Source organism: Linepithema humile, chromosome 6, assembly GCF_040581485.1.
Source record: "Linepithema humile isolate Giens D197 chromosome 6, Lhum_UNIL_v1.0, whole genome shotgun sequence".
Taxonomy (NCBI): domain Eukaryota; kingdom Metazoa; phylum Arthropoda; class Insecta; order Hymenoptera; family Formicidae; genus Linepithema; species Linepithema humile.
The window spans coordinates 16,021,402-16,044,628 of NC_090133.1; the positions used below are offsets into that span (position 1 = coordinate 16,021,402).

The window sequence follows — 23,227 nt, forward strand, 5'->3', positions numbered from 1 at the left end:
GAGGGAAGCCAGAGCAAGGAGAGGGCAGGTGTGAGCGCGTGCCCCGTGATAAGGCGGATCCTTAAGGAGCTACCAGCAAGAAAGGAGCGTCGTACGGACGACGCGTGCGTCCCGTACACGCGTGCGTGTATGTCGGGTGGGCATGCTCTTTGTTTTACAGCGTTGAATCTCATTACGCGTGTCGCGAAGGGTACCTCGCAGTACCACAAGTATCACATAAAATTAAATCGACTTTTAATCATAAAACATTATACGTTATCAATATTAATATATCGCAGTTAACTATAATCAAATCTTATCTCGTTTATACATTCATCTTGCCGAAAAAAATTGGAATTTTAAATTGCCGCAAAAAGTGTTGAAAAAGTTGAAAGCTGCGCGTGAACGCAGCCGAATTGTAATTAATTACAATCAGATCCTATCTGATTGTATATTTTAGTTTTTTTTTTTTCGCACAAAGCTTAAAATTAAAAATTACTGTGAAAGTGGGAATCATAAATTTCTGCGGAAAGAAACTAAGATTAGAAATTGCTATGAGAAATCTGACGGCTGCAGGAATTTGCGATCGAACGTTAAACGTTTTCGATTTCTCGCAGCATAAGAAGAGGGCAAAACTTCCGACTTCCTCCGTTCATTTAGAGCGAAAGAAAATTAATGACCGTACTGCCTCGTATTGCCGGCGGATAATGAGGTGCATAGGTATTCCTCGAAAATTTTCTCGTAAAGTGATGAACTTCTCGGTACAGAAGATATCCGAACCATTTCTCACGTTAGAAAGAATGTTGCTACCTCTGTAATCGAATGTATCGGTGAGGGATTCTTCAGATGAAGCAAAATGCCTTTGCGAAAACTTACTGAAAATATATATTTCGAAATTTGCGCGAAGAACATGTGTTTGGAAAAAATATGTAATCTCTTGTTAGAAAAAAAAAAAAATCGTACGGAGGGCTTAAAATTCCGATAGTTTAATTTCCGTGCGCAAAAGGCCAGGCTGTCAAGCGAGATTAATATCCGCGCGTGACTGCAACGAACGCCGGAGCGCCTCGGCCTCTTCGTAATTCGTAAGCTGCCGGTGACCGGTTGCCGAGGATCGATTTACAGATACGTTCGCGGAACAAGATTGAAAATCAATACCTCCACACGCGTCCTCGCCCTGTCTTCCCGCGATTTCCTATCTCGCGCTTCTCGTTACGCACTCCGGGGGCCGTCGCTGCGGCGAAACACGGTTCACGGAATCCGGTAATCCTTATAATCGTTTACGGCGTGCCGGGCTTACGGCGAAATTCGCGGTTTTCACCGAAGGCGCGGTATGCCCATACTAGGCGCACTCGCTCGGGGCCATAACCGAGGTTTATGCACTTCTCGGCAGGTTATCCTCACGGCACTCGAACCCTCGCGATGGACTGACGGCCGGATAATGGACGATGCGTTTTCCTAATCACGCCCTTACTCGCCACGTTCCGCGAATATCGGAGGAATTAGCCGTGGGTGATTATAGCGGCTGCGGCCGCTTCTGTGCGTCGGCTACCGCCGCGTACGCTCTGCACTTTAAGACCGTATTTATTGTTTTCCGTAATTCACGCGAGGTAACAAAGCAGGCAAGATTTTATAGCGCGGAGTCACAGCCACGCTCACGACGCGAACAGCATGATGATAGAAAGTTTAGCGCGGCTCTTCGGGGAGATTAAACGATTCGGCAATGTTAACAATTTCCTCAATTTATGGCTTACAATTAATTTAAAAACAAAATTTATATAAAACACTGAAATTTAAAAAGTTAAGAATATTTTAGACGTGTGATACAAATACTCAATTCTCAATCTATCAATCAAATTTACATAAAAGAATAGTATTAAGCAAGCCACTGAGAACAGTTATTGATGCGTTAAACATTATTAAACACGTTTGTATTAATTTAAATCAAATTACGATTGATTTTTTTAGCTTGTCAAATGCTTGATGTGTCATTTTGTTCTTGTTTTTAATTTAGTAATATTAATATCTAAATATTTAGAATTAATCTAACGGCTTGATTTTTCCGATTGTAATCTGAGTACCGGCGATTTCGAAATTTTCGTTCAGTCTCACTGTGAGCGACGGCAAAAATCTTCACATTGTTTCGCGTTTCACTTGACGCGTTTCGTTATCCCGAATGCCAGAAGGCCGTCAGGTATTAGCATAAAGAAAATAGCACGACGCATCAATTTATCTCAACGATCGAGAAGAGTGGCAAGTGCATAAATAAGTTTGCTTCATGCACACGCGCTTGTTGATCGCGCCACCCAGCCGGCGATCTGAAAACCTCTGAAGAGGTATTTACCTCGATTCTCCCTTTAATCCTTTTCGTTCACGGCCGGGCCCTGCAACGGCCTTCTACAGGTGTTCGCTATCTCGGCGTATCACTGTCTACATATTTAATGCCGCGTGGATTTTGCACGCGCCGGATTGGAGCGCGTAATTTATTCAATGCCGGCGTGTATACGCCGTTGGAAACTGTTTTGGAAGGTCCTTGCCCCCGTAAAAAGATCCGTGGCTTGTGATGAGTAAATTAACTCAGTCGGAAAAATTATTGCTGGCGCGAGCTGGCTTCGAAAGTTTGAATATTCATTTTTTTTATGATGTGACAATATGGTAATTTTCCACTTTTAAAGAAGGCGAATGTAAAATCTAATTAAATTTAATTATTCCGCGATGTTGATTGCAGTGCGTAGCTTTTAAATGCTAAATACTTTTTTAAACATTTTATATTTTAAACAGACAATTTTTTTATACAAAATAGTATTTTTATTTGATAATTTTTTTTTAATATATGATATTTTCAAGGTGTGTGCTTTGTAGCAATCTAGTTTTATAAAGTGTTTCTTTGAAAAAAACTGATTTTATCTTGCAAAAGATTTTAGTGTATAATTCAAAAATAAATCTCGCGAATGTTTACAAAGAATCTCCGTATTCATTGGTTGGTGCAAAAGATTTGTCACATCTATTATGTATAATTAAAGATAGAATTACAGGGTTTCCAACTAATTTTCTTTTATTAATCAAAAGAGTAATCATTAGATGCGCGATGATCATCAAAAGTTAATAATAAATTAAGGAGGAAAATCTTTTTTTACAGTAAATTTCTATAAACTTTTTATCAATATACTAAGATTTTAGGATTGACGGCATATACAAGTTTCGAGTTTTAAGTTGGCTATTCTGAAAAGTTACTAGTCGGTTAGAGTTAACAGACGTTGGAAAAAGTGGCCCTTGATCTCGTCGAAAAAATCGGTGCACTGCTTTCGAACGATAGATCGGTGAAATGTAATACTCGGAGAGAAATCGTGTAAATTATCGAGCGCACGCCTTTTCGGTGTACAAGAAATTAACGAAAATAGAGCTCTTTAGGCGGAGGAGAAAATTGGCGACACTTGCGGAACAAATTACTTATAAGGCGATATATCCGCTCGTCGCGTCATCGAAGTGTGCGCGGTCATTAAGTGGAAATAAAGTCGCGAAAGCGAGCGCGTAACGAAACCAGATTAAAGAGTTAATTATTAACGCAAGGTTGATCAAGTACCGTATTTTAACAAGGTGACAACAAAATGATCTTATGCATTTCGTGAGAGGGAATCCCATTACGATTGCGGATGTGCATTGCTTAAAATATAAGCATCGGCGCACGGTGCAAAAGTAATTTGAAAGGGGTTACAAATGGTATGCAAATTTATTCAAGTATTATTAATATTAAACGCTACCGTAAACTTCGAAAGCGTCGTAAAATGTTCAATATCGTAAATAACGGCGTAAGAAAATTGTGCTACACAATAATCGCGTTGATAGTTATTAATATAAGATGGGATAATTGTGTGGTATATTGCCATAACTTTCTAGATATTTAAAAAACCTCGATGCATGAAGAGAATTAATTCGGTTTTTTTATCATTACAAATATTCTACTATCTCTCATTTCATTTGTCGCTCTGTGTGGAATGTAAAAGTATACACGTGTATATTTCGATAAAAAAATATTCCCTTTTTGCTGCGAGACACACACGGCGAACTATTTAAATCGCATTTAACACCATCAAATTGTCATTTTCTCGCGACATTCGCATTCTCGATTGTTCTTTCCTCACGCTGGCGCCAGGTGAGATAGCTCAATTTATTCGCTACCCGTAAAAATTGCGCAGATGTCATTGGGACATAAAACCTTAATTGCACGCGGAGTTAAACGACCCTGTTAAAGATGCGCTAGAATCCATTAATGGCGTTAGTAATGATGCCGTCTTCGTTCAGTGGCAATTAAAAGAAAAAAAAAAAAAATAACCTCGAACAGCGATATGGGAGCACGAAGAACAAAAAAGTATCAGGGGAAAAAGAGCAGGGGGGGGGGAGGGTGATTGGAACGCGATGCTTGATGTTCGGATGAGGATTATTCGTGTGGCGGCATCGCGCCACGAGCAAAATAATTTCCCGCATAAGTATACACACGTCAGTTTAATTATCACCGAGAAGCATCCCGCTTAATTACTGTGTCGTGTTCTCTTTAAATTACGAACGGCAGGTGCGCGGCGGCGGCGGCGGCGGGCTTCACAGTGGCCGTTTTCTCAAGATTTAGAAACCATTATAAAAGCAGGTTCATTAAAATTGACGTGAATCGGTAGCGCGAGATAAATTACATTGACGCGTCCTTCGTCCTTCGCGGCCCCAGGAGTCGTGTGTCCGATGAAAATCGCGCGCTGCCTATCATATTAAAATTGCCTGTCGATGCGATTTATTATATGTCTTACACGTGTAATTTAATTTCTTATGTTCTTGTGAGAAAATTGATTAAAAGACGTTAATTAATTTTGTTATAACTCTGCGATTGATGTCGCGTAACGTTGGAAAGAATCGACACTTTCATAGATTTCTCTGTTTAATATTAACATAATGAATTAAATTGCATGATTACGTGTATTCTCTGTTATATAAATTACATCATATATATTAATAACAGGCATAAAAGTTTTTTATGATTCCAATCGTCGCTATTCAACGCAGAAGCAGATCGAGAGATAAAAGTGTACGATGTGAAAAAGAGAAGAAATGAGAGATGCAGGTAGTTCCGGCGATTTACTCGGGATGATTTATTACCATTACAAGAGGCAATCCAATCATTGGATTTGTGTTCGTATCGTTCGAATGCGTCGACTTTTACGTTTCATTAGATGACGGTGAATCGAATCTTCGTTCAGACGCGAGACATTTTCCGACCGACTGCTTTCGAAATCTGCATGAAAAGCGTTGTGTTTCGGGACAAGTTTTCTTTTTATGCTAAGCGAGAGGTTGGACGTAATATGCATCTAATCCAGGAAAGACGAGCACACAGTGTGAATGCGATATCTTTCGAAAGATTTCGAAGATTCGGGGATAGAAATATCTGAATTATTCCTCTAATTGTGAGTTGCTTGAAACGATTTAAATTCAACCTTTCAGAATACGGAATAATCTAAAAATGCCTTTATAAATTTTAATTTTGATGAATAATGTAATATAGACTGAATTTTCATGTTTAACGAGGCGCATTGTGAACCGTCGCTCGATTCGAAAGCGTTACGCTATTGTTAGCAATGCAGTCTAATAATCATAGAAGAATGTATTGAATCTTGCATATTTTTTAATGAAACTCGTTCAATGTTTCGAATAAAATAAAGGATAATTTTTCAAATCACAAAGAAAAGTTGTATTTACAAATTTTTTATCTAACAAAAATATAATTGTTTTTAAAAAAAAGTTAAGGCTCTATTGATTCAACAATCTAAATCAAGATAAGGACTCAAGAGAGCTTTCCTCGAAACACAACCTTTTAATTGTCGTGATACTATTTGAAATATTGAATTCAAGCGGAAAATTATAATTTCCTCCTTTTTCGAAAATATCACTATTTAATGTGATTTTTACATTATAACATTGTGTTGATGCACCGCTGCATTAATCCAAAACTGAGTGAAAGAGTGCACCGATGTGATAACGGTGCGCCGATATAAAGGAAAGAAGAATTCCGTTACAGTTAGTCGATATATGTTAATAAATAATTGCCTTGCATGCGTGTGTGCACGTGTTATGAATAATTTCTAATAATGAAAGATACGGGTTACAAAAAGCAGTGTCCCCGGGGATGCTAATGTCATACGAAATTCCATAATTGCTGTAATAACAGATCGGAGCGCGACGGTTCTGTTCTCTCGTGGGAGATGAATTAATCGTTCGCATAAACGTAACCGCGCATTGCGTTTTACGTTATATTTCACAGAGTCCGATGGGACGTCCATGCTCGTGGGATGCGTTTATCGTCAGACTATATCTCGGCTTGTGACACGTTTATGCGACAATGTTTATCAAGCTATTGTCTCTTTGCAAAATTCCTAGTATTTTTCCCCACCTTTCCGCCGAATGATATTCAAGTATGCAAAAATTAATCAATCGGATATGATATTCCATAACAGTTTGAAGCACGTTTGTAAAGACAAAATTTACCTTTTAATAAAAACAAACAGGATATCGCAAAAAGATAATTTTTTATTTAAAATTTATAAATAATTAAAGGTTTAGAAGTACACATTTAAGAATAAAAGTATTATAAATCTTAACAATTTAATACAATCATAAATAATAATGATATAAAAATATCCTAGATTTTATCGCATTTGATTATTCAACTCGTAAGAAAGATTAAATGGAATATTTTCGATTTACCTTTTCCACCTGAAATCGACCGGAGTAATATCAATGGATGAGACACGCGAGACATTCACACAATCCGCCGCTGAATCATGAAATTAATGTCACTGAAACATTTACGAGTACCTCATAATCGCATTTCAGATTGGGGTTCGACCCTCCGAAAATCGCGTTTTTGTGGCCCGATTTTTAACTCACTCTGATATTACAGTCTAAAAAAACCTTAAAGCATTAAGTGGTAATTGTCATCTACTAACGTGGGAAATACAACGTGTGTCTGTCCTATCGCAATTTTGCTATATTCCGCTAAATGCAATTATAAAGTATAAAGATATTGCAAATTGCTTTATATCAAATTATCATTATGGCTAGGAATAAAAAATTTATTTTTCTAAAATTACTTCTAGTTATTATTTCATAATAATTTTATCGACAAGTTTGCATCGCTTGATGCAATTTTTATTTCATATTTTCTCGATGAATACATTTAGTGACAATTTGTATCGTCACTGAATTATTGTGAGGCATAAAGAGAAAATCAGCAGGCATTTAATTAGCGAAAGTAATACGGAGGAGTCGTTGCTCCTGACCTGGCAGAGCGACAGGTACATTACTGACAATGCGCTTCGCGCGTGCACACGAATGTGCAGGTCCGTGACGTAATCACCGGCGATAAATCAAGCTTCAGAAATAATAATTGCGTCGGTCGGTGGTCGCTATCTTGCCACAGATAATTGCGTTAATGAGAGCATGTTAGTACCGGTGGGAGTAGCGGGAAGAAAAATATTTTCCTTGGCGCTTAACTATGCTTCAATGCGCGACAGTGCGATACGTAAAATAATGTCCTCAATTGTCCGATGTGATGTTTTATTCAATTACTGTATTTTTCATTTCTTTCCAAATATTTTTGTCTATTTTTGTGCGTGATATAATGTCAATCGTATTCTTTTCTTCGCTTAATTTGGATATAGAATTTTCATTTAAATATAGAAATTTCAAATCAAAACATAAAATTTAATTAATAATTAAAATCTACTAATAAATGATCTGTGTAGTTGGGAATAAGTAAAAAAAAAGTATCGTCATACTTTCAATTAAAAATTGTGTCAGGAAGATCGTCTTGGATCGGTAACGTCGGAAAGCTACGAATCGTGAATAATGATTTATGCAAATTCGAATGATTTTACGAATTCTATGCGCTCGGTTTTCGCAACTTTCAGCAACTCTGCATTAAGTGTGCATTTTACTGCCGGCATAAATGGAATTATCGCTGCAATTATTGACGCGAATTTCTCTATTACCATACATATACATAGATTTGGAAATCTACACACGTGCAATTCTTGAGGCATGACACGGACAACATTGCAACTAAAACCTTCGATTACGCTAAAAATTAGCCGCTAGACTCAAGTCTTACGTTTTATGCGTATATATGGCGTTTGGAAATTTAAAATTGCAAATAGATTTCTGTCTCGCGAGAATTGCAACGATTGGATACGGAAATAAAAGTAAGATAAAAATCAATCGGCAAATGGGAATATATTACGCGATTAAGGGTGCATTAACGAGTGCGCGATTGATTAGTACACGTTAGGGTGTGAGAGATCCTTTTTTGCAAGGATAACCGTTTGTAGAAGTACGTTCGTTATGCGTCGGGAAGTAGTTTAATCAGACTGTGCGCGTAAAACGTGCCGATGATTCGAGCGGAAAGCGCATTCGACTGGCAATGCGAGGGAAAAGTCGGGCTTTCGCGTGCCTGCACTATAGGACGGGTTTATTGTCCATTCATAATTAGCAGCAATAAACCCAAAGATGTGGAAACCAGAGCGCGGTATTGGCGTAACCGAATTAGTCTTCAGAACGGTAAAAAACCGTATTCATAAACCAGACACGATTCTCTAACGGTGAGTTTAACTCGATTGGATATTTTCACATGTAGATACTCAAAATTCTGCGTGAAAATGGAAAAGAAACGCAAATTTATATTAAAACGTTAGCCAAAAGAGCTAGTAATGTTAAATAGAATAAAATAAAATAGTAATGAAAAATAGAAATAGAAAACAATGAAACTGATGTTGTAATATTGTGCGAAAGATATCGATGCGACCTGACGGCTATAACTGGTTTACATTTTTCTACACAGGATGTGACAGAAGTGGTGGTGGTCTTGATAATTTACAAACTGATGTAAATATGTTGTCAAACTACCGTGTAGAAGGAAAATAAGACATCAGCCACTTGCTCAATTCTGATTAATTTACAATCGTCTCTGATTCACGCGGTTCGCCCCGCGAAAAATTTCAATTTTAGTTCCCAAACATGTCATCGACTAATGACTCGATTAGCGATGATTACAACGTTCAAGTTCTTAAAGAGCGCTACGAAGTTGCAGCCGACTGCAACTGGCCGTAAACGATTACGATAAATTTTTCATTTGCGGTTGACGTGACCCGCGGCTCTCTATCGAATGCGAAGAGAAAAGTTAATTAGGGGCTAATGGCGGTCTCGGACATATAATGCGCTGTACGTCGTTTGACGATGAAGTGGAAAGCGAATAAAGGCCGGTAATAGGTCTGCGAAGATGAGATAGTTTGTCTGCTGAAATTTGCTTTTTGGTTTTTAATCGTTTAGCGAAAATAGATTATGTGCTTTCACGTTGCCGTATATTTACTAATTTTGCAAACGAAAAATATATTTAGATTCTTAAAAATAGAAATATTTTTCTCATAAGAATTTTGCATATATTAAAAATTGTCAGTACAAATTTTTAGTAAAATGATCTGAATTTTATAATTAATATAATGCTGAGCATTGTGTATTGTAATATTTTAATAAGAGATGTACGCGCATATGCAGAAAATCCGTGTAAAAATAAGAAAGAGATAAATATAGATGTGACATGAAAAAAGCTATCACACACACACACACACACACAGCTCATGAAAATGAAAAAAACATGAAAGGTGGCCGATCAAAAGCTGTCTCATCTCAGTAATAGATTATCGACGATCATTTCTCGCCGCAGGAGAAAACTGGCTAAGAAACAAGCTGGCTTTGTGACGCAAACGAGAAGGATGATGGAAATAAAAAATAAATTTAATATCCAACATGGATAATTTGCTTTTACCTTTGCAGGACTATTTCTAATTATCGTCTGAACGCGTCATCGCATATCGATAAAATACACAGCGAGTAAAAAAAAATAAACAATGCTCAAGTTGTTAATTCATTAATCTTCTACCGTTCGTCCGACCAGCATGACAAAGCGTATCAGTGTGTTAAAATAATTAGAACAGCCAGTTATTTTGTAACTTCGAGAAGCATGATGTGTCCCACTTGCAAAAAATAGAACGATTGTAATTGTTCTAGCTGCAAGGTGCTAACGCAAAAGTCGATGTAGTCGTAAGAGAAGATATAACTATTAAGATGATTTATATTTGAAGAAGGTTCACTCGATTAAGAGTACGTTAAAACCGGTTGGTAACCCTTTCGTTTTCAAATTCCCGTTTATACGTGTGAGGTCAGTCGAACATACAGCAAGTCCATCATTTATTTTAGTCTTTAAAGCCATTGATTATGATTTCTTAAATTACTGAAAAGGTCTTCGATATTCAGCGGTATAAAAGATGTGCCAAAATCAGCATCAATGTTTTGTTTTCTCACACGATAGTGTGTTCTGTGACGAGAATTATAAAAATATTGTAGAATATAAAATTTAAATTAAATATAGACCTTTTTCTAGATAACAAAAGCAATAAATATTAAGAGTGCAACAGTTACACTATATTGGAAATTTTTCTCGAGCGCAAGACGCTTGCAGCGCGCGTGCGAGCCGAAACTGCGCATCAAATTCACGCAGGTGAATCGACGAGGAAACGAGCGGAGAGTCTTTCGCGGTAAGGATGGCGGGCTTATCGTCCCGATCGTATAAATTGCCGCATTCCGATAGAAATCGGGCGGTGGCCCGATTATCTCCCTCCCTCCGTTATCGCGTGAATCGCGACTCGCCTTCGCCCCGGTTCGCGAAATGCAAATTGGCCAATTACGAGCGCAACGTGCACGTCGACACCGTGCGCGTCGGTTTAACTTGCGTTTTTTGGATTTCTTAATTTATTGCTCGAGATGCAAGCTTAACTTTTGAAAGTAAATAAAAAAGTGAATGATGGTCTGGCAAATAAGATATTTATTATATATTTTACAAGATCGTGTACGCATATAAACGGTATAAAACAATATTTTTTAAATATTATTGCAGAAAAAATTTTTTTCTGCAATCAAATCAATGCGTTAATGTGGCAATGTTGTTATAATGTCTTTGTTGTATAAAAAGAATTTTTATGAAACAACACAGAATAACGTAAAAAATGTAGTTTTGTTAAATATAAATTGCATTTGATAAATAACATTTAATTAGACAATAGTAATTACATCTATTATGAAATATTAATAATTGAACAATTTCATGCGTAGAAAGTACATTATTTACGCAACCTAATTGCATTTATAAATTTTACGACTGTTATTTCCACAAACGTACTCGTGCTTAGTCGGAAATAGCTCGAGTTCTTTGTAAACGGCGCTAATTACCCGAAGAAACGTAACAAAATTATCTTATCGCAACAATAGCCGACCTTCAGCTTTGAAGAAAAAAATGTGTGCAAAAGGTAAAAAATTGTATTCACTAGATGACAGTAAAAAACAAAGAGGAAATTTTGCATTATGTAAATGAAAACAATTTGGAGCTTAGTATTGTGCGCTTGAAAATTTAAATAACCCAAGTTGCACACTACATGCATAATTAATTTACGGGACATTAAGAAAATTTAATGTTGTCAAACATATTTCATACAGACAAATCTATTTTAAGTAGAACAGAACAGAAGAAAAAAAAAACAGATAAAACTGTAGAGTTAAACAAAAAAAAATTTTTTTTTTAAAGTGCAGCTATAGACAGTAAAAAACAAAGAGAAAATTTTGCATTATGTAAATTAAAACAATTTAGAGCTCAGTAACTGTGCGTTTGAAAATTTAAATAACTTAAGTTGCAATTAAACATGATTACAATGATAATAATTTTTAAATTTTCGGAGTATTGCACTCAAATAAATAACGTTCGAAAAGTAATACTATTAAGAAAATAATAAATTATTAGAATAATAAACGCCACAAGTTTGCTTCGGAGTGTTAAGCATATATTTTATCGTATCGTTTATTCGAGAAACAAGGATTATACGCAATATTCGCAACGTCTAATGTATAAATCTGGATGCGGTGGTGACGAGGAGGACAGGAGAGCATTATCATAAAAATAACACAAAGCATTTATAAGAAAAACAATTTATTCGATCAATATTTTCTTTAGCAATAATAAACATATTTTTGGTTTTACCGGTTAACACGAATCGTTCACTCGTGCTCGCAAAATCTCTCTTATCACTATTGCGTTCTCTCTCTCTCTCTCTCTCTCTCTCTCTCGCTCGCTCGCTCGCTCTTGCTCTCGCTCACTCACTCAGATACACACTTTTTCTCTCTCCGTGCTCATATAGACACCTGCACGAACATCTTGAAAGATATCTACTTATTGATTTATCGATCGCGATTTCTACATATAAGTTTACATAATCTTAATATATAGCACAAAATTGCTTAACGCGCGCGGGTCTCGTGTCAGATACGTGTCGCGCTGTAACATTCGCTAATTAATTAATCCGTGAGAACGATGTTTCTGCGCGACCGAGCGCGCGCCGCTCGCAAACAGCGTGAAAACCTTCGTCGCAAAGCGAGCAAACCGCTACGTCGTTGTCGGACAGAATTATATCCTAAACTCACTTAATCGTCGCACATAATCTTTATCGATTATAGCTAAACTCTAATGGTATATTACAATCTGTACGTACCGCAAGGACCGGAATCTCTCTGGTGAGTTTCGAGTTTTCGCGAGTCGTCACGTCGTTTTTATAAACCGTTTCACGTATCGTTTGCGCGTTCCCGCAAACTTCACAGAGGGAAGAAAACCCGATTACCACCAATCGATCAGGTCCAGCCTATGCTATCTTTGGTCCTCTAGCCGCTATGATTCGTTGCCGGATTCGTGCGAATTTTGTGCGAGATCTCCTCGTCGTCGCGATCACTTTCGCTCTCTCGTTCACACGGGATGCTGGGACGGATAAATCTTTTGAGATTCTTTTGAGAGAAATCGATCCCCTATTTACAACAAAGCTTCCGCGCGAGCTTAAAACTTATATTCTATGTCACATGCAGGCCTCCGATTGTGTGTGTTGTAACATCGATGTTTTTTTTTTTTTTTTTTTTTTTTTTTTCGGTGCAGGAAAAGAGTTACAGCGTGCTCGTTCATTTATCTAACTGTAAGCTACACATTTTGCTTCTTCGGCTTTACTTCCGCGTTAATACAAAAATAATCACTCCCACGCTTTTCTTTCGCAGCGGTGACTTTTCTACGCCGTAAAGTATATTTTGATCAACCACCGAATTGTACGAAATACATCTGCCAATTGATATCCGTGCCGATATCTGGAAAAGTGTAATAAATAGTGCGAAAGTAAGACGTAAAAATTGGCATCACAAGTAAAAAGGTTGCATAATATTTATCAAGTTTTGATAACGTTTGTTAACATTTCGACATAGTGTATCGTTCACTGTTTGAATCTATTCAATCGATTTTCGTAAACACGGGTGACTTTGGCTTCGATGGACTATGACACATAGACAAATAATATACTACATTCACAATCAGCTTAGAGCTTTCAACATAATGCATCGTGTATATATCTCGTTTTGTCACACATTTAGGTTTAGATATCGATAAAATAGAAATGACACATCGAAAGCAATAGTTTTCCAACAATTTCAAACAATAATCAATCATTTTTCCACGATTTTACCAATTACGCGCATCTCGTGTCAAAATGCTCGTTCACGAGAAGTGTTTGAAAGTTGCACAATTGATATTAACTTGTACATGTTAAAATTTTATTAAATAAATAACGTGCGTAAGATTTGTAAAACTTGCAAAATATATATAAATAATATGAAAAAATTTTTAAATATAATTTTGATATATCTAGAAGAATTATGGAACTTAAACAACACACATTTGTTACAAGACACAAATGCTATTAATGTATTTAGATGTGAACACTTGAATGCATGGCAGAGGGGGGGGGGGGAGGAGAGGTGCAGTATTATTCAATACCACGCCTCGAATATGTGACATCGAAAGAAAGGCACATTGAGGCATTTTATGATATATATCGATAGATCGATTCGATTGTTCTGTAATGACAAAGAAATCAACAGTGAAAATCAAGATAAAGAAAACTTTTTCAATTTTGATTCAGTTTCCAATACAATTCATTTGCCATTATCACGATAAGCATTTACATGACAGGCTTGTATATTTTTATAGCATTTTATTTGAATATTTTTTTTACGTGTCATACGAGATTAAAAAATTTTATTACGAAAGAATTCTTTGCATCAAATTGTGTGCAATCGCCTTCATAATTCAATGATTCAAAATCTATCTATTTATATAAGGAATTTGTAGAGTTATTTCTCTTTTCGAAAAATAGTATAAATAATGAAGGCAGTAATGTACAAATACGTACATACATGCAATATCCTGCACATACGTCTTAAGAAATATATATATATATATATATATGTGTGTATATGTGTGCGTGCACGCGTATATACAGTGTTTCTTGTCCACCATTAAATTTGACGACGATTTTCTTACTATCAGGCCAAGGCGATTAAATAGAACGCCATACGAATTCTTATTTGAAGTTTGAAGCTTTTAGAATCGTATTTGGGTCATATTTGCTTAATCCAATAATTCATTGCCAGGCAACATGATATCTATTAGCGAGAAAAGCGTCGAAAATAATGCGCGCCGTAATTAAAAAAATTCCAACTGCGTCGGAAACGTTCACCAAGGCACTGTGTGGATGTTGATTAAATATACGATTGTCCGATTGATTCACGCAAACATTTCACCGATCGCACTCCAATTAAGCGCCCCTCCGTAATTTCGCATCGTTAAAACGGAAAGATTATCGGTGGTGATTTCCATGGAAAATATTTACAATTCTGTTTCTCAGCTGAGCATAAGCGAGATTGGTTTGCAAAGAGACAGTGACCTTCGACGCAGACGATCCTTGAATTAGACACCTTGAATCTGCATCGTGCAATCACGCGTACAGTCACGGCTGTGTGTATTTACATCTCATCGTTCCGAGATAAGACCCAAAATTTGTCCTTTGTCATGTGCTAGTTTCTTTCCGAATTGTATTTCTATTTCGACGACGCTCTCCGTTCACTTTTGCGAATAGAGCCGCTCGATTGGACTAAAAACGAGAGGAACGATTTGATGCAGGACTAATGTCGCGTCTAATGCGATTTATATTTGGTCCGATCGAGACATGGAAATACGATGCACAATGATGCTGCTTCGGTGTCGACGCGTCGCGTGTTGCTTAAAAAAAGCATTAGCGCGTTACGTGTGTAATTTGTCACGCCACAGGAGAGAGGCGTAGTATCACTGGTATAATAAACGCGAAGCACACACTACATTTCGAAGCGATTCGCAATGATACTTGTGCATCACATGTCCGTTACTCGCGACATTCGCTGATGCATGTGTAAGAGCCATCTCCGATAATCCGCATTGACGTATCGTACATCGCGAGATACTATCACAGTACTATAACAGTGCTGGTATCACAAATGAACAGTGATACACTTGGACACAAAGGTTTGAAAAAAATCATCGATTCAATGCCAACAGGATATTCCGGAAAACTGATTGTAATTTTAATTATCACATAATAATATGTGAAATAAGATAGTAATAAATCTTCCTTTAAAATCTATTTTTTTTAAAAGGTACTAAAAAAAGAAAAATTGCTTGCCTTCATTTTTCAAGCGTGTAGCACAAAAATCTGTTTTACAATGCTGGAAATTCATTGGTGGATTAGCAATCCTTTCTTCGAAGTTTTTAACGTTTTTTTTTTTTTTTGTGACTAAGTGTATCAACGCACATATTCTCGACGTACTGTAAGGTGAAGTCGAATAGCATCATCAAAGAATTATAAGCAACATGGTTTCAATGGCACTATAAAATAAGAAGATTGAGCAAGAATAATCGAATTGCCTTTTGCTAAATATATAACGCCAAAATATTTTTTCCTTCAATGTTAGAAATTTTCTGTCAAATTACACGAAGAGCAGATTCAATCTCACCTCACTTTACTCAATCTCGCGCATTAAACTCATAGAAGAAACGCCGGATGGCCGAGTGGGTCGCTACTTTAGTGTTACGCTCGCTCGAAATACATAACTCGATCCAATCAACGTCGAATTAAACTATGTATAGAATCTCGCTCGCGCGACGATCGATTTTACGAGCATTACCCGTCGTTGACGATGTCACCGCGTACGCGCGATTGAAATACGTACCGGCGTGGGACATTCCGGCTGTCCGGTTCCGTAAGGGCTCGGTACGGCTTTCACGGACGAGGCGTCTGTCAGGTGAACGAGTCTCAGCTACTGCTGGGCACGGATATCATGTGGTAACCTGTCGAAGACGTCGAGTGCGACGGCACGGGCGAGCGCCGGTTGCCGTTCGGCTGTTGCTGCGCAGGCATCTGCAGAGAGCGATAGTCAAGCGCCGGCGCCGCCGGGTGCTGACCTTCCCGGTGCCTTCGCAAATCGACCTTCCTTTGGAACGCCTTGTCGCAGAGGCCGCACTGAAACGGCTTGTAGCCGGTGTGCTTGCGCATATGCGTGATCAGGTTGCTGCTCTGCGAAAACGCCTTGCCGCACACCACGCACTTGTGCGGTTTCTCACCTGTAACATAAATTTGAATCGATGTTGAAAAGTGTCCGGATCGGTTGTTGTTCGCGCTTTCAATCGATTAAGCTTGCGATATAATTTTTAACTTTAAAAGATGTGTGAAGAATATTGCAGAATATCGGCAACATACTTTTTCGAGCGTTTTAATAATATTTTTACCATTTAATCCACGCGTAAAAAGAGAAATATCAAATATTATTATTAAATATGTAGAATTTGTATTAACTTTTGAGGCAGAATTCTTAATTTTTGCAAATAATGTTTTAACAATATTTAATTAATCAGGCTCTATAAATATATTTTATTATATAAAAACTAGCTCTTAATACGATATATCTAATAATATGTGTAATATATTATCACAATTCTCACGTCAAATTAAGCAGCCAAGTATTTTTGAATTCTCTGCGACATAATTGTTGCAGATATGTTTCATTGAGAACTGCGCGAGAAATTGAATATCTAAATACAAGTGTTGCAAGTAAAGCAATTAATGAAGCATCTGCGTCGATGAAGGCGTAAAATTCGCGGGCACAATGAGCGCAAGCGATTCCGATCGATGATGATGATTAAGTATATCGGGAGGCGTGAATTACGAATGCGCGCGTTGCAAATTTGATTATCGTCGCAGAAAGACAACCCTGCGCGGTCTGGAATAATGAGCCAAGGTTAACCAAACGCAACTGAATCAACCAATAAATCGTGCTTCGCTGTATGCGCATCGGCGTCAGTCAACGACGGTGGAGCATTTGCGGCGATGACTAAAGCCTGTAATCGATCGAAGACGATCGGTCGCGCTGTGCGCGGTTCACCGTCGCTCGCAAAATGCAATTAAGAGCATCGCAATTATTTTATATTATTAAATGATCGATCAAAGTGTTGCGGCACAACACGCGACATTAACATGCAACGGTTGACAAACAATTGATGGCGTGATTTTCGGCACAAATTAGTAGCAAAATTAATACCGAACGATAAATTAAAATTAAAAGATTAAACGAGATAACTGTGTAACGGATAACGGAAGACGATCACTTGTTCGTAATCTTTCTTAAAGCGGTTTATGAATGAAATACGCGCGGAGAATGTGTATTTTTTTCTCTCCGTATGCCGTTGGCAATAAAATATTATAATAAGAATCATCCGCGCAGAACGTTTCGTCGTAATTCTCCGGCAAATACGTCACGAGCGGCAAGAGCTTGAAAGTGTCACGAACGCCATCATTTATTAATGTCAGCCGCATAATCTTGTACGTATCTTGCAATTGTTCTCGCGATATCGTTACACGAAAAAAAAAAAATCAACAACTTCTCCGTTAATCGCCCGCGCGAATCTTGACGGAACGATCATCCCGCACGCAGATATCGCGGCCTCTCACATTAGATAGCATAAATTCCTCCGACGATAATAACAAAAGAAAGAGAGTGACCACAGTTGTAAGCTCTTGTCGCGCTGCCTTCTAAAAGTCCGCGCCGTCGGTTGTCTAATGACGATCGACCGGCGACGATAGCACCCGAGCAAACAGCTGTGCCGCGGAGACTACACTCTCTCTCTCTCTCTCTCTCTCTCTTCCTCTCACTCGAAATTCCGGGCAAACAGTTTTACGATTGTAAAGCGACGATAAAAGTGTACGAACGCCTCCGAATGTTGTAACGCGACGGAAGGCGTCGTCGTTAAGATTCTATCGAAAAGAAATTAATTCTGCCCGCGGACGTCGCGCGCGAGGGGTATCTCTCGCTTTGAGTTCGCATGAGCGTGCATAAATGGTGAAAAAGAACGTTCAGAAGTGTCATGGAAAAAAAAAGCAAGCACTTCGCGGAAGGAGGAATTTTATGTCATCGTGCGAAGCGCGACAAGTAATTGCGGAATTCGCGTGAAAAGATAAGATCGGTGGTGAAAATGTTTGGATTTAATCGAGGCTTAATTTGTAACGTGAAAGTTGAAAGTATTCATGGAAGAGATATCTAGTTAAATGCTGACAATATTGCTAGCATTTTGCTTACTATAACATTAATGTCATTTTTTTAACAGCTCCATCATCCTTTTATAAATAATATAAATAAAAGATAACAGAAAGTTGTTGAAAAATTTATTGAAACTGTGAAATTCGTGTCCAATTCACTTCGAAATATCGTTGAAAAATATCAAAAATGTTTTGTAAAACAAAACAAAGATAAAATATATTCTAAAATTTTTCTTCTGCGAAGAGCACAAAATTAATACTCAGAAACAACATGAGACAATAAATTTCGGAGAATACAATTTCTTACTACGGCAAAGTTAGTTTTAAGAGCTCGCCGCTGTATTAATCTTCATAATACTTTTAAATTTGAATAACTTCGCATTAACTTTCTTTGCCATATCGAGTATGAGTTATCATTCTTGACGCACAAAAGGATCAGATCGATTTCTTGTTCGCATTTCTTTTCTTGAAACGCAGTTCTGAGTCATTGGCGGTCGTCAAGGCGAACCGACGTTCTTTTCTTTAAATTAAATTTACCGACGTTTCATTTCGATATATAATCGTCGGAATTATCGCCCGCAGCGGGGACGCGTACAATAGCGGAGTGGATGACAGTGTCGCTTTGTTGGAGCAGGCACACCGTTTCGCTCTTGCCATCCTTCATGAAGGAAAATACAATTATCGTAATTGTACCGCCTACGATTCAATTTTTATATCGTATTGCGCGACGCAGGGAAAAATACTATTATATCGCCGTTAATATCTCAAGACAATTTTCTTCTCCGCGGAAATACATTAATTTCATTTCACATTTCTTGCAATAAATAAAAGCATCATAAAACGTGGACAATGGTTTTATAATAAAAGAATTAAGATGGACAGTATGGGATCGATGAGAAACTCAGCAGTGTGAATAAATATTCGCGAAGTCGACGCGCTGAGAGTCGCGGCGTTGACACAATTCGTGTGCGCGCGCGCGTGTGTAAATTTATTTGACAATTTTATTCAGCCGGGCGCAACTCTCGAACGTTCGTTCGAGTCACGTCGCGCTGATACCACGTGACCGAGCTCGTTACGTATAAATAATAACATGGCAATGTGAAATTCCGTGTGTAAACTCTTGCAAATGCCGCGTGTTTAATTGCAAGCATTTGCCGCGGGCAAACAAATACGATCTATTGTTAATTCGCACACGTGTTTTCCACATATGGCAGTTATTGCCTCCGTGCCATGTGCCATATTGTTGCCGGCACGAACATCTTTTTGCCGGGCGTTTTATCTGGCGACGAAATGTATTTCCTCGCTGAACGATGACCGAGATAAAGCGTCGCGAGAAATATGACTGTAATTTCAGCAAGCGGTAATACTTAACGCGCGTTTCATCGAGGAAGCAAGAGCGCGAATTTCCCGTCTTCTGCCGTGAAAGTTTCATCGGGAAATTTATCGGAAGGAGTTCGCTCGTATGTGTGATTCAGAACGCTCACGCGGCCTCCGCGACGACGAACACTTTGCGAAATTAAAGCCAACAAAACTTGACGGAACACGTCGCCTGGGGACGACATCAAGGACTTTTCGCGCTCGGGACGATAATACGACTGTAATTCCAAGCCAATTAGTAGTTAATTCATTCGGAGAGCGCGATGATTAAATCACATTTACCGCGTCCATTTGTCTACCGACGTTAACATTTTGCGTCGCTCGAAGAAGGGGCGAAGTTCGATGGGGGAGGAAGGGGCGGGGGCGGAAAGTGTGACAGCGCGTTGTTTGCCTTAGACTTTTTAATTTCTCCGCCGCGATATCAGCGTCATCTCTCGCACGTAAACGCACGAAGGACGAGACGGCGATACGATTCCGCGGACTGCCGGACAATATTTATCGAGAGTGTCAGCGACCCATACAGACGTGCGTATACACCTCGTCCTACGTACTACGTCTATCGATCCATCTCGACTCTCATTACCGGCCTCTTACCAGCCGACTTAAATATTTACCGGCTGAAACGTTTGCTTCGCGGCCGATTATAATGATAGGAGCGAGTAGCGCGCCTCTCTGTGTGCGCGCGTACGCATCCGTGTGCGACGCACACAGCGAAGCGGATCCTCTTAATTATGCAGGTCCGTCTCTTTTAACGAACGTGATGTAATAGCGGCGATATCGACTGTGATGACGGAGAAAGTGGGGGAGGAGATGATCGATTTCATACTGATTTTTTGCTAAATGATATTATCCACGCGATAGCCCAACTATTTCGAGCAAACTGTTACTTTTTTCGTCTAATCTTCCATTATATTGTAGGCTTTCTTCAAATTTGTCGATATAAACGATTAAAAAAAATTAAGAGGTTTAAATATTCCATGAATTTCGGCGATAGATGAGATTAACCCGATGTACAGCGAACGATAAAAACATTCGAAGAAAATTCAAATAAGCGATGATATTGAACTTAAGTTTCTTCAAAACCCATTTTTGTTTGATCTTCAGTTAAAAATTTTCTTAGAATAAAATGTTTTCACATAAACGATTGGAAAGGAGGCTTCTTTGTTCAGAGCATCGAAGTGATTTAAATATTCTATAAATTTTAGCAATAGATAAGATTAATCGGGTGCACAGTTAAGTGCCGATAAAAACGTTAGAGAGAACTCAAGTTCAATATTATTACAGATAAGTGGCGATATTGATCTTAAGTTTCTTCAAAACCCACGGAACGTCCCTTTTTCTGTTTTCCTGTTCGCCCGAAGCGGAATGTCGCCCCGGAAAATCATAGCGTTCACCGACGGCACAATTTGCCAGAACATATATCGTTTTACTTGATACCTGTGCATTCTTCTCGATTACTCTTTCAGAGAGCACTCACGGCGGTTGTTTCGAATGATGAGGTACGGGTGGGCGCTATATGCGATGCGCGCATTATCCGCGAAATGCCTGCATAAGCGAAAGTTCACCGGAAACACGCAGCCGGTCGAGCCTGATCGCTGGCCGTATTTTTTTTTTCTCTCCCGTCAATTGCCGCTGCCCGGCATGCGGAAAAAAGTTGTCCTTCAGTCGATCGCCGGAAGCGATCATCACCCAGCTTATTCCCATATTTCTCCTCTTTTCTTTCCCCTTCCGCGGGGGCGAACGGGGAATCCTATCGATCGGCGCGGGGAAGTCCGGCGGACAAATCCAAATTGCCGAGTAAAAGTGTGCTCTGATAATGGCGAAAGTGCGCGCTAAGCGTGCGCGGGAGACAGAATTTTTCGTCAATGACCGTCATCGCGGTTCGGTTATCGACACGCGCTGCATTATAGATAACACGGGGCTGCATCCCCGCGCGATGAATAATTTTATTGCGACAACACTTGCATTATGCACGAGTGTGCACGATGCACGTTGCACCGCAGTGCGGATACACGCATCCATCTCGGAATAAATCATTAACGATAATATCGATTTCGACTCGGCAGCTCGTCGAGGATATTCTTCAAATTTCGCTCGGACGCGGTGACAATTAATTAATGATTACAGTTGCATTTTTGCAGATGCAAAGTTTGACGTGACTCGTGTTTTTATTATTTTTACAACGCGAAGCGGAGCGCTTGAGGTACAAAGTAATCGTGATAAGTGATCATCAACTATGCAGGAAATCAAATTGCGGCGGCGACATTGCTGCCCTGAGAAAGACACTACTGCTGTTTGTACGATGGTGACAATGAGACCTTTCGCGCATATCCCACGCGCGTAAGAATTATTTATGCGACACGCTTTCGTCGTGAAAAACTTGGTTCGAGTATCTCTGAATCTTTATTTCTTAGCCGAGAAATATTATCTCACATTAAAAGAGGTCATTCAAGCGTTTTGTGGCACTTGATAAAATTGAAGCTATAGTGTATTTTCTAAAATATTCGAATGTTTATTGCTCGAAAAATAGTAGCATTATGAAACGCAGGAGGTTATTGTTCTTCGTAAAATGCTTGGAAATAGAATGGTTTTCTCTTAAAAAAAAGCCATATCTAATAGTCTTTACATAAATTTAGTTAAGCACAGTCAGATAGCAACATCCAGGGACAGAAATTTCTAACACATGCGTCATTTTCTCGCATTTGCTCTTTTATATTATATTATTTTTTTCATCGCAGTTTTGAATACAAATTTTTCCATCAATTTTACTAATTGTGTGTCACAAATGTATCTTTGACTGAGTTACCTTAAATTACGCTCTTGCCGGTTTAAACTGTAAATTGCATGTCTAATAAGCTTCGAAAAAGCTCATTATCGTCTGCAATTATATTTCAAGGAGGCTAGTTGCTGATGTGGCGAAAAAACGCACATGAGCTTTCTTGAAAATTATCATAAATGACGGTGATTCGCACATATTGGTGGACGTCTTGAAATGATATGTACACATTTACTTTTCGTATATCTTCCTGTGTGCAACACAAAAGTGTAGATAGCCATTAATTACCTGCACTTTACTAACAATCAACTAGCGACAATTCGGCTACAAATAAAAATACGAAGTGTTGCAAATAAGCGAAAAATTGCAAAGTAAATCCTTGCAAATTGATAAAATTAAGCCAAAAGTGTATCAAGTAGAAATATGCATTTAAAATCTATCGATTCCAGAAAAATATATTTTTACACGTTGCCTCTCGTAATGTCATCAATTCTAATTGAATTTAGGTTAATCATACACAAACTTA

The 23,227-nt window shown here is 38.4% G+C and overlaps 1 protein-coding gene and 1 long non-coding RNA gene across 9 annotated transcripts in view; one reads left to right on the plus strand and one right to left on the minus strand.

The window, feature by feature from the left end:
• LOC105670434 (uncharacterized) overlaps nucleotides 1-23,227 on the plus strand; it is a 139,786-nt gene that overhangs the window by 30,525 nt on the left and 86,034 nt on the right. The window lies entirely within an intron of this gene.
• The window catches only part of LOC105676912 (uncharacterized), a 29,856-nt gene continuing 18,658 nt past the window's right edge, over nucleotides 12,030-23,227 (minus strand). The window contains exon 6 of the mRNA XM_012375145.2: nucleotides 12,030-16,579. Within this exon, the coding sequence (XP_012230568.1) occupies nucleotides 16,272-16,579 (308 nt within the window). The 3' untranslated portion in view covers nucleotides 12,030-16,271. The remainder of the gene's footprint in view (nucleotides 16,580-23,227) is intronic.